Raw genomic sequence first — 12,911 nt, 5'->3', positions numbered from 1 at the left:
CAGCTTCTTTCCCATGGCAGCCGTTCTTCAAGCTTTGCAAAAAAAAAAACAACAACAAACAACTGAAATGCGACAAGCACGGTACTTGCGTTCAACCATCAACATCTCTGATTTTGCATCCTGCTATGCATTTTGTTTGTGTTGCTCAAGATGTGCTTGTTGCTAAAAACATCTGACACAGAGGCCGGGAGGCAGCTTTTGGGACCAGGAGGTTGGCGGCTCGTGGGGTCTCCTGAAGGACTTGGGCAGCAGCAGGACAGCCAGTGCCAAAGGGTGAACAAAAAGAACTCTGTCAAAGCGGTGTTGTTGGGAAGAAAGACTAAAAGGCCTCTGTACAAAGGTCTGTTTATATGTTTACTGGCAGTGGCAGTGTCGTTTGAGTATTACAGCTTGTATCTTAGAAAGGGAAAACAAAGGAAAAGAAGATGAAATAACAAAAAAAAAAAAATAAATATGAACACATCACAAAGCAAAGCAGTGAATCGCATGGCACAGTTACACAGAGAGGCTGTTGTGCTTGCTGCCTCCACCCACCGTGCTGCAATCCTGCACCCAGCTCTGGTGGGCTCAGTGCCCTGAGCCAGCAGCAGTACGTGTCACAGGGACTTTCTGACAGTGCAGCAGTTGTGAGGACCGATGGAGGCTATGGAAGATGGTAGCATACAGACTGTTTCTCTGCTGCACTGCAGGCAGCTGAAACATGCATAATCCTGACCTTCACCATGACTCTTTTGCACAGCCAACCTAACAGGGAATTTAGCATCTCTGCTCATCCGTTCACTGACTACGGCAGGGCAGTTTTTCAGGCTGACATTCTCTGCAGCTTATTTAAATATACTTACTTAAGGAGCAGTTGGTCACAGGAACAGATTTGTTGCAGATGCTCATTTAGTCTGCTCAACAAAGCCTAAAACAAATGGCTGAACTTAGATAAACTACAACAAGGGCTGGAACATGAATTACCCCTTCCTGCTCCTCCTCGTGGTTGTTCTGTATGGACTGTGCCATTGCACGTTGTCTGAACCTCCTCTTCTCTGGGGCAATATCTGCTGTTACACAAAGGATGTGCTGGCTCAGGATAACTGATAAAATTGAAGCACTTTCCATTGTCCTTGTCTTCAACTCTTTCTTCTCTCCCTGCCACCTCCTGTCCCTGCCACGCTCTCACATGCCTTACATCTCACCAGCTCTGCTCACATCTGGTCTCACTCTCACCACACAGAGTCTGCACCCTCCCTAGCCTTCCTTCAGTGCTGCCACTTCTTCATTCCTCTTCAGAGGCCTAGGGCTCTCTTCCTGTTTCACTTACAAACACACACCAACCTCTTGCTCTCCCCAGCCTCCAGAAACGACCGTCTCTCATTTATCTGGCCCGGCCTCCACCACATCCACCATTCCAATGACACAAGAGCTCTGAAAAACAATGTGTGAGCACTCAGCCTGGTTCTCTGTGCTGTGTCATGAAGCCTGCTACAGTTCCCCAGAAGTCCTTTTGCATCCCACACAGTCTGGGTACTCTGCCGACACATGAAGGGCTCTGTTACTCTGGCAGGATGTGTTACTGTCCTTAAAGACGACTGACATGAGGACAGAGCCACTGTCCTGACACTCTGATAATAGGAATGCTTTCCTTTAATCTGTCCAAAGAAAAAAATCAGATAGCTGTGTGGGTAATCCAAACCCCCTCCAATACTAAGCCTGCATTTGATGTATAATGAAGAAAGCATTCAGTTAGCTGAGTCACTGTACTTGAAGATACACTGTAGAAGATGCTTCACAATACAGCCCCTAATCATATAAATTTGACAGATTAGTCATTTCACTAATGAGAAGAACAAGAAATGCATTTTAAGTGTAGAAAAACAAACCTTTGCAGCTTGATGCTCCTTGCAAGTCAAATATGATGGACAGCTTTGAATTACTGGTTCCCAGACACTGGTGAAGTGCATCTACTGCTCCTCACTTCCTTCCGATTGGCTGACCAGGACTTTTCAGCAAGCAAAGCAAAGGCTGCCACACTCATTTTCTGTTACAGGTCAAACACATCCTATGATCTACCACGGCCCAATCCAAAGCTTTCCCTATCACAGCGAGCTTCAGAAGATTACGCTATCAGTGCCTCGTTTGCAGTACGTATCTCACGTGACATGAAAACGTTTGGCTTGACGAGAACTACAGCTCTCATCCCCCACCATTAAGACTTCCAAAATGCTCACTGAAGATACTGAAGATGTGTATGGGAGGTGAGTATGAACACGGAGGGATCAGGGAGAGCATATTAAAACTAAGCGGGGAGCTGCATGCTGCCCAAAGGCAAGGTGTCTTCAGGAGCTCCTTAGGAGCAGTGTGGGTCTTGTGGTTGGTAGAGCTGGGTGGCCAGGACAACCTCAATATGAAAACATATATATACACACACGCACAATAAAAAGGAATAGCTGCTTTACCACTCCTCTTTATATCACACCCATAACTGCTTCCTATGCGTTATGCCAATAAACTGGGCCTCTTCTCTCACGTATATTGGCTTCAACTTCAGAGGATGCCAGCCCAGGCCCTGAGGCTGCCCTGCCCACACACAGGGCACAGTCCCTGCTCCCATTGGGTGTCTGAAAGCAGGGCATTGATGTGCCTTCATAATGCAACCATTACCAGCGAGATACAGAGCCAGATCGATCAAAGGCAGAGCAGCAGCTAAATTCAGAGGATTCCAAAATTGAGGTCAGATTCAGTAACTCCTAGACAGATGCCAAGAGAAGCTACACACAAATAGGAAGGTAAATTTTAACTGTGCCAACCTAAAAACGTCACTTGCAGTGATGGATCAAATGCATTTTAGCAAGAACTGTAATCTCCTCTGCCACTACCACCACTCAGCATCACATCAGCATTAGCAAAGGTGCCTGTGCCCTTGTGACTAACTCTAACCCTCCCCTTACCACAGATTGTACAGCACAAGCCCTGCGAATGACCACTGTGGTGCTCTGCAATGCCCCCAGGGCAGTGAGGCACTGCCCATTTCATGGAAGAATTCTTGCTGGTGGGCCACTCAGAGCAGGGGAGCTTCCTCAGATGAAATGCCTCAAAACACAACCAGACTCTGATCAGCAGGGAAATGCCCTGCTTATACCTGTATTCCACTTCCAATGAGCTTGCTGTTGCTGCTGGAGGAAATTTATGGACTCAGACACGAAGGCTGAGATGCCACAGAAGCCTAGGTTATGGCTCTGGATTTACATCAGAGAAAATAAAACTCCTGTAAATCCACACAAACCCACAGTTCAGCTTAATTATCTCAGTCGACCTTGGCTTCCTGTGCATTTTCTCCTCATATGTTTGGAGTCAGCAAGCTACTACAAGTGATTACATGATTTGCATAACTGGTAATTATGTGTACCACAGTGACATTTAAACACCCTGACAGTACCCCACAGCAGTAACAGTTTACAAGCCAACACTGCAAAGATGGCTGAGCTTGGTGGCAAACAGCAATCCTGATTCAAGATCAAATTCTGAATCAAACTTGCTTTATGATGCTGTATATCCCACTTGCAAATACCAATGTGGCTTTGGCAACACATGACCCTTTCTGTTTCTGCCACTGCCCTGAACTGCTGACAGGTCTGGCCTTTAAAAAGAGCGAAATGATTAAAAAATATATATTTTCTGTATCCTAGTGTGTTTTATGTTGCACTGACAGTCCTCTAAGTCAGAGCTCAAGGACATGAATTTCCAGAGAACCAGAAATTCATGCGTGAATGCAAGCAGTTTTAGAGACTTTTTTGGTGTTCAAGGATAAAGATGCCATGAAGTAAGCTATAATAAGACTCCTTAGCAGTAACTGTATGGATTGACAGTAAGTCCCCACACCAGAGATCTTGCAATCTAAGCAGATAGTGAGAAAAAGCAGGGGAGGAGGAAATGAGGCCACAAAGCGGTGATCAAAGAAAACTTTGCACCAAGACAGCAGCCTTGCTCTCTTGGCAAGTGCGTTTCTCCAGTCCTGCTGCCTCATTCTGGTCTGTTTTGCTGTTTCATCCTTCACCTCAGAAAGCAAAGTAAAAACACACTACAACAACACCCAGTGATGGGCAGCACTGGATCCCTGTTTCCTCTCGCTCATTAGCTCCTAATTCCTCAATTAAACAATCAGGTCCCCCACACATTGCCTCAGCTTAAGAGCACCTGAGAAGAGTACTTCTCCTTTTATAAAGAAAAGGCCAATCCCCTTCCTTCTGTAATCAGTACTTCTCCATACGTATGGGTGTGCCTGCAGAACGTTCTGTGAAAAATCAGTGACCAAGGAAAAAGCGCTTTCACATCTTCCCACAGCTCAAGCCCATCTGTAACAACTGCAGCATCTTACCTCTCAAGTCCTGTATGACTGCTCCTGCTTATTTGCTGGCTAAGAACAGTTCAAAGTTAGGTTAAAATGAAGGAAAGAGAACTTGTTATCATCATTGCAAACAGTTACCAATAACGTGTTCACCTGAATGCTTACATGGGATTTCTTTTATCGCTGGCTTTCTCATTTCGGCTATGCACAAGAAGAGACTCTTAAAATCCAAACCTGTTTTCTTTGAGCAGATATTCATTTCCACTAGAATTGCTTATGAAATGACTTTAGGGTCTGAGAGCCTTAAGATTCTCCTGCTGCTGAGAAATTACGGATAATATCTCAAAGTGCTGACAACAGCCAACAAACATTGCTAGAAAGATCTCTTTAGCATGCATGGATGGATGCACCGAGGGCACTACTGTAGGTACAAGAGACATTCCCCTTGCACTGCGCATCTGGGATTTAAGGAGGGAAATCTGCACAGAGTGAATTAGCGTTTATTTCTAAAGCAGGAAACTTGCTTTGCATATTTCATTTTTACACACTCACACTTCCTCCCCCCAGCTCCCCATAACAAGCAGAATGCTAAAGCCCTAACACAGCTTACAAATAGACAAAACCCCAGCGGGCATCCTGCAAAACCTGCCTAGGGAACGGCCAGTAAATGCTGACTCTGAATTGCAGTATTTATGGCCAGGCTGAATGGTGCGTTATTCTGCACATAGCTGGTGGACATACAGAAGGTGTTATTACTCGTGAGCAGTAACAGCAGAGACCATCCTTTGTGCATGCACACACGAGAACAAGGTGTATCAATGCACAAGAGCTGAGCGGTTTCCTGCCGCCAGGCCCAAGCATCTTCTCTGCCCTAGCCCATCCCCAGCACATGTCCTCCCACAGGCAGCAAAGCCCTGGCTCAGCTGCAAAGCACCACGGCACGTTACCTGCTGTCTCTCTGTCCCCTGCCGACAGCTCTCCATTGATTCCATTCTCTTTGCTGCGAGCATACGTCCCCGGCTGCTCCCGGCTGCCCAGCCCAGGCTCCTCACCCTCTTGGTAGGGAAACCCATTGGCACTTCTGACCAGTCCGGCACCCGCGCTGCTCTGTTCCTTAATTTCAGGTGAGTGTGGGTGCGAAGCAGCCTCTGTTAGCTGACCCGAAGTCCAGTGCGGTGCCTTGGCTTCATCTTTCCTATCCTCCGCCATTTCTACTCTCCTTCACCACTTGTCCTGTAACGACATTAGCAGGAGAGATCAGAGCCAAGTGGACGACTATGCCCAGACAACAGTCAGCCACCAGGCACAGCTCAGGGTTGGTACCAGAAACTGGCGTCCTGCAAAGGAGAGACTGCTTAAATGAACAAGTGTCCTCTTGCCTGGCCCAGCTGTGAGTGAACTTGCTTGGAAACCAAAAGGAACCACGAGCGATCGAAGTTATGGGTCAAATCCACCCTGGCTCCCAAGTGCCTTGCAATTATTAGCATAGGTTGCTCTTCTGTTAATCTGATTTTAACTCGTTAAATACAGTGAAATGTTGACCCAATTAATGAGAGGTGAATTGCCATCAGAACTCAATGACATCCTCCTGGGTGACAGGGGGAATGCAATAACAGTTTAAAGATGTGAAGCCACTGTTAACATTTTTGTTGCAGTTGTTAACTTGGCTTTTGCAGAGCAGGGAGCTCTTCAGCCACAGGATTCCTCCTCTATGGTACGTGCGGCCTGCTGTGAGCCATGACAGAGACAACACTTGAGAACATGCACTGGGTTCCCCAACTGCCTGAACCTGTGTGCATCCCTCTTGCATGCAGCTGGGTGAGCAATCACACTCATTCCCTTTTTGTCCAAAATAGTGTGTGGGAGACATTTGTTTCCCATAGAGTCATTTGCATTCTCCAATGACTATCAGTATTTATACATAAACAAAACTAACCATTATTTGCTACTTCACATGTACTCCACTCCTGTTAATTAGCCCATGCCAGAAAAAGAAGCCACTGTATGAGCCCCAGGCTAGGGCTGTGCCTCGTGGAAAAACAGCCCAGTAGGTAGCCTAGGAAGGCAGCATACAGTAATCTGTGTTTTGATAATAAGGTGAATCTAGGGAAAGAAAGGCTTGACCTAAGCAACATCGAAGCGAAATCCAGCAGGCCTTGCAGTTCTTTCTTCCTGGAAGAAAAAAAAGCATCTAAAAGCAATCAGCTGAATGCAGTCAAGCAGCCACGTGTCACAAAAGGCTGAGCAGTCTAGAGAAGAAGGCAGAGAACTGCACAGTGCATATGTTCCGAGGGCACTGAATCAAGAAACTTATCACAAAGGAACAACAGTTTCCAAGGAGCCAGGTCAGTTTGCAGAAAGCATCTAAACACAATGAAAGACTATCATTGCTTGACTGACAATTATTCACAATTGATAACTCAACCCCCTTCTGATCAGATACAATGGCTTTCAGAGTTGCTTTAAATTAAAAAGTCATGGTGAATCATGAATATGAGATTTCATTCACAATAAATATGTGACACAAACAATAATTCCACCCCAAGAAGGAGGGGCCCTGCTGTTCTGGTAGGTGCAGCCCTGTTCCTACCCCAACCAGCACCATTCCCCCAGGGATAACTGACTGCACAGAGACTGCAGGAGCAGGTAAAAATTCTAGCCCAATGTTCCTTTGAGCTGCAACAAAAACAGTGGGCTGAGCAGCGACACAGAGCTTGGTGACCCTGAGATGTGCCCCTGCTAGCCACCATTAACACGCTCCGAGGGCTGAACAAAGCCTATTCTGGGAATACAAGGCAAGACTTCCATCTTCATCCTTCGAAGAAGCTCAGAAAACAAACCAACCAAACAACCTAAACCCAGCTCAGCTTTCCCTTCGCCAGTGCAGTGCATTTTGCAGCTCAGCCCAGGGTTACATGAGAGAAACCCATTGCCTCCTTAGGGAGTAAGGCACGAGCATGGCGAAACGTGCTCCTGAAACTCATTTGGATGGAGGCAGTGGTTGTTATCCCACCATCACAGCTCAAAGGCTGTTATCTCTCAAGTGCCCTGTTCCAGGCAGACGCTCCCCGCCCCACTGCAAGCTCTTGAGGAAGGATATTCACATCTTTACAATGGACCGTGTCACAGAAGTCCTCTGTGAAACTAACAGAAGTGCTTTTATCTTTAAAAATAAATACAGTGGGCAGGCTTCAATGAGAGCTGTGTATCTGGAGGCAGAATTTGGCTCAGTATTTATAATAGATGGTTACAGAGTGAAACATGGATGAATTCATTCTTGACTCCCTGTTATTCATCAAGTGCCCTCAGAGTTTATAATGGTAGCAGAAACAGTGCAAGTGAGTCACACAATGCATCTTTGTGCTCAGCAGTTCAGCAGTGAGCATCTGCCATACAGCTCAGGTTCACAGACAGCACACACAGGTGTGCCTCTTACCACCAGGTTAGCTGTTTTTCTGTCATTTAATTAGCATACCATGGGCTTCAATTAATCAGGCAATTTAAAAATTGACAGAGAAACAGCAAGAATGGACAAATATTATGGCAGTATTTAAGAGGCATTACGTATATAAAGAGAAGAAATCTGGAATAGCTTGAGCAATGTAGGGAAACACGGTACTTAGGGAAGCATATTTCCCCTTTCCACTATGATTTTCTTTCTTTTTGCATCAGCTGCAATAAAGGTTTTCAAAAAACATGAGGAATGAAGGAACAGGCAGCCCTCTCAGAACGTCACATCGCCTCCGTTAAAACAACCTGGAGATTGCAGGCCACAGGAGGGCTGGCTGGAGTGCCTGTGCTCCACCACAGCTGCCAGCAGCTGCAGTGATGAGACACTCCACAGCCCTTCAATTCATCCTTGTAACTCACACGGTGCACTGGGGCTAGCCTTGTGGATCTGAACTGGACATCCTGCCTTCTAAGCTAATAGCTTGTAGTAGAAACGGCTGTAAAAACTAATTCCCTCTTCCTTTTCAGACATTTGGGAGCTGTAGCGAGAAAGAAAAAGCTTAAACAACTTGGAATTAAGACAGAGGGACAAATCTCATGGTGAATCTGCAGTTCAACTTTGCAGTTACCTCCTCTTTTTGCAGACATGTATTTGCTAACCCAAATGCCCCTCTATGTGACAGAGGCTCCTGCTGCGTTGGCTGGGCTGAACGCAGCCCAACCGCTTTGAGCTCAACAGGCAACAAACCACCCACGGTAACTCACTCTGAGAGCAAGATGCACAAAGCTCCAGATAATGCTGATGTAGACATCCTGCCATGCTGGCTGTCCTACATATTTTCTGAGTTCATCTTGTGGAATCATCTTAGCATTACACTAATATTGCCTTGGCATGTCAGCGGATGAATTTGCTATGAATTTCACTTTTTAAGAGAACAGAATTAGGCCAATACTGAAGGATTTTGCAAAGTCCTTGCTCTCCTGGGGGATGTAATCTAGCTCATACTGGTAGATACCTTAACAGAGAAAACCTTTAATTCAGATCCATGTGCCAGCAGGCCAATTTGGTTAGTGCATCTGAGTACCAACTACCAGGCAGCATGGATTAAAACGTCCCAAGGGAACACACCTCACTGACAGCTCTGCCTGGAGAAGGGGAGGAGAGCAGTCGAATATCAGTTGAATAACAGTAAGAACAAGAGCCAGAAGTTAGGCAAATGGCAGCAACCTCCTGCCACACCAAAAACTCAGCCTTGGCTTTCACATGTAGGTCACAAACACTGTTGGGGCTACAGTTATAAGTGGAATCTCCAGATAATTAGAAAATAAGGGGACTGATTTTGGATGCCACAAACACACGAAGAGATCTGTCCCCAAATGTCACCCTTGCATTTCACTTAGCATGTATTCTTTCTCTAACTGAATTCCATTCAGACGTGAGCCGTGTGCCTCACACAGATCAGAGGGCAGACAGCAAACGTATCCTGCGTGTTAGTCCTCATACCTACAGTGCTTGGTCATGCTCTGCAAGCTGCCAGGAGATTAATAGAAGTCACAGGTGATCTTAAAGGCTCAATACCATAACTCTGGTAATAGAACATATTAAAAGACAGAATTATAAGTTTCCCTCAGTTGGAATCGCTCTGCCTCTGAAGCTTAATAAAGGACAAATAGGTTTCTCCGGTAATTTGTAACAAATACAATTTACTTCTTCCTTGCCTGCTGCCCGAGTTATTAGATTGCAGCTGGACCCCTCTTTCTAGACAAGAGCAAGACAATCCTCTTAAACACCACCTCATGTCTGTCAAAAATGCAAGCAGCATTCACCTATGCATGCTTGTATTAGCATTCGGGTTTTAAAGGCTCTTCCATTCCTGTGCTGCAAACCAATAGTCAATAGCCACGTATTTTTTGTAGAAAATCCTTTAAATCATTCTTCTGATCATATATTGAGTAACAAAACTGTTGAGTAATAAAGGATGGTGCCTGGATCACAGGCAGAACAAAGGCAGCTCCCTGCAGAAAGGGCAGGAAAATGTACTGCAAACCACATCCTTGCCAGCACTGAAATGAGGGATGCTCCAGTCTCCAGAGCAGCCGAGCAGACCTCCACCAGCACTGCAGAGAGTGAGCAGGGAGCCAGAGAGCTGCTGCCACGCTCCTCCTTGCCCATGTGCTCCCTGGGGATACGGGGACCGACCTGAATTCCTGTGGTGGGGTGGGAACAGCATGAGGAGGGACTGGGGTTCAGGCAGTCACTCTGCTCTCACTGCCATCTCCTGACCGTGTGCCAGGGTTTCCTTAACTCAGTGACAAAATTGTGATGTGCACTAGGCCAGGCATAGCTAACCCTCACCCAGAGAAGCATAAAATATTAAAATCAGTGCAAGTCTAAGGAAAGTTCTTCCAAAATACGAAATTCAATCCACAACAGAGAAATCACTTCTGACACGTTTCCTCACTTGAGAAGTTCCCTGAAATCTAGAAACCGATCTCCAACTGATTTCATAATGTAGAAACCACACTTAAGAGTTCCTTCATTCACATTTCATGGCTTTAGCTTTGATGATGCCAAGGAACAAACACACCAAAGCCTACCATTAAAATTGAAAGATAAGCTGATGATGCTGACAACGGTGATAAATGGATTCACAAATATTGCAAGCACCATCCAAGTCAACAATAAGCCCTGTTAGATTATCAGAAACTATGGACGTGGCTTTAGAAAGGCAGGAGCTTCTGGGTGTATATAAGATCTCTGACACTGGCTGTGATGATTTCGCAGCCAGATGAGACCTGGCAGAACCACAGCTCGTGGCTCAATAGTGACCAGCAGAGTGAGGTAACCAATGCATAATGGGCTGCAGGCTGAGTGTCTGTCAGAGGGCATGGAGCACAGGAACAAATTCACATGAAGAAACACGACTTCCTGACCAAGCCCCTTGCTCCACACCCAGCAATAAATCCTGTATACCCAAGCAAGGTACAAGATGGCTGAAATACAGCAGCAGCTTTGGTGAGACAAAACACGACAGAAGCATAAAGCTGAGCTCCTAAGCAATGAGAATGTCTCTAAGACTGGAGGAACACCTGCTAATGCAACCATGACAGCTTCATCCTGCCTTCTATCTTTTTTTATAGCTCTGGGAATGAATGGAGCGGGAAGAAATTTCAAGAAAAGGATTTTGGCCGGTGAGCTAGACAGCCCTGAACAGGATGCTCTGTCTCCTCTCTGCAGCACAGCACAGCCTGACCTGCGTTTCTTTTGGCAGCAATTGGGCCCATCCTGCTGCAGAGTGGGAACAGCTAAATGGATGAGGAGGAAACTTTCAGCTGCTGCTCCTGCTGGACACAGCCCTTCCTTGCTGGGGAAGGTACCAATATCCCAAGCTATAGAAAAGCAGAGCTGCCATGCCAGCTAGCCATGGGGTGCTGCCCTCCACAGCACCATGCACATGGCCTCACACCCAATCCTAGGGGCTGCACAAACTCACTAGGCGTCAGAAACCTGAAACCAGGTACCTCTCACAATTATGAAACATTACGAGCAGCTTTTGCCTTCAAAAACATCACCTACCGTAGGGCTCAGCCCTAGTTAAAAAGCTCTGTGAATCCCTGCCCACTCCTTCCTGTTCCAACACCACCTCTTTCCAACAGTTTCCATCCACAACGCTGTATTTTTTCACAATTTACCATTCATCAAATACACTTACATACAAACATCTACCACCAGTCAAAATTGTTTCCTGCAGGAGAGAGGAGAGGCACTTCAGCTGGTAAAGGAGATGTAACCATAACAACAGCACCATGACAACTATAAGTGATATCTGCAGCAAGAAACAAGGCAAAAAGTTACTGCCAAGAAATCCGCTCCACGCGAAGGACAGCAAAAGCACCAAGGAGCCACGAGCAGTTGGTAGAGGTGCCAACACCAAGGAGTACAAGTCACTCTGGATTTTAAATTGTGCACAACGCTGCAGTTTTTAAGAAGGGTTAGTGAAACAAACACTTGCCTCAACAATTTAAGTCTATATTTGTATCTTCATAGCCTTTCGCTATTGAAGCATTTATAGAAGGTTCACCATACATACCACAAGTTTCCAAAAGCTGGAAGGCCAGCTGAAATCAGTAGCTTAAGGAGATGATTTTAAAGTTCACTGTCTTCTGACCCTCGGTAGTGCCAACTAGCCATGGACTTGCTATGGCTGCTAAACAGGCTAACAGCTGCATGCTTCCCTTGCTCTGAGCTCACACTACCATACTTAGATGTGGATGAGATGCCAGGAAATGAAGCCCACAAAAAGGCTAGAGTACCATTTTGCAAGATTTCTCTCTTCCCCGCATTGACCTTGCTAAGACGAATCAAAGTGATGTTGCATCTCTTCTCTCAAGAGGCTCAGTGATGGATGACAGCTCAAATTAGGTAGTGAAGAATGTAATTAATGATGCTCATATGTGACTCACACAGTCTCTGTTCAGGACAGGTCTGCAATCTGTGATGAGAACCAGTCCGTTCAGCAGGGAGGTGCCACACTGCTAACTCTGAACAGAAACTCACAGAGCAGCAATCTCACCCACCCAGAACAAGCTCCTTACCTGCACTGGTGGGGCTCTTCCTTCTCCACGTACATCAATTACTCTCACATCCCTTCGTTCTTTCACTATGACTACATTAAATGTGACAGGTTTTCATGCAATCTCAACTCTACTCTGTGAGCTTTTAATTAGGAAAAAAAATGCTGCCTCTACAAACGTGTTTGCGTTTTTGATTTTTCAGAGGTCTTACCTAACTTCCAAAACTAATTCCACCCCTGCTACAGCACAACCTCTGAAAATACCCGGATGCTATCTTTGGGAGCACTGTCACGTCAGCTGCTAGAAATGGTAAGCAGGAGGCTCGAGGCAATTTTAGGCAGGCTCTCTCCTGAAAACATACGCAGCAGAAGCAGCCCACGACCGAGATTCAGCAGCACAGCTTTGGCACAGCCTCCAGGGCCACGCAGCCACAGGCAAGGGGCACTGCATCACCTCCATGGGAGGACTGCCCAATTCGGCCACCATCCCAGCTTATCTGTCCTTTCACGTGCTGAGATAAAGGCATGCTGTCAGCAATCCCCAACCCAACAAG

General features: G+C 46.1%; 1 protein-coding gene across 1 annotated transcript in view; it reads right to left on the bottom strand.

The window, feature by feature from the left end:
- MAP2 (microtubule associated protein 2) overlaps nucleotides 1–12,911 on the bottom strand; it is a 192,001-nt gene that overhangs the window by 58,418 nt on the left and 120,672 nt on the right. Inside the window, exon 5 of the mRNA XM_042874432.1 lies at nucleotides 5,281–5,566. Coding sequence (XP_042730366.1) covers nucleotides 5,281–5,542 — 262 coding nt within the window. The 5' untranslated portion in view covers nucleotides 5,543–5,566. The remainder of the gene's footprint in view (nucleotides 1–5,280; nucleotides 5,567–12,911) is intronic.

The sequence above is a fragment of the Lagopus leucura genome, unplaced genomic scaffold (assembly GCF_019238085.1).
Source record: "Lagopus leucura isolate 7727_CA_CO unplaced genomic scaffold, USGS_WTPT01 Super-Scaffold_100012, whole genome shotgun sequence".
Classification (NCBI taxonomy): domain Eukaryota; kingdom Metazoa; phylum Chordata; class Aves; order Galliformes; family Phasianidae; genus Lagopus; species Lagopus leucura.
This window is presented reverse-complemented; position numbering and strand designations above follow the sequence as displayed.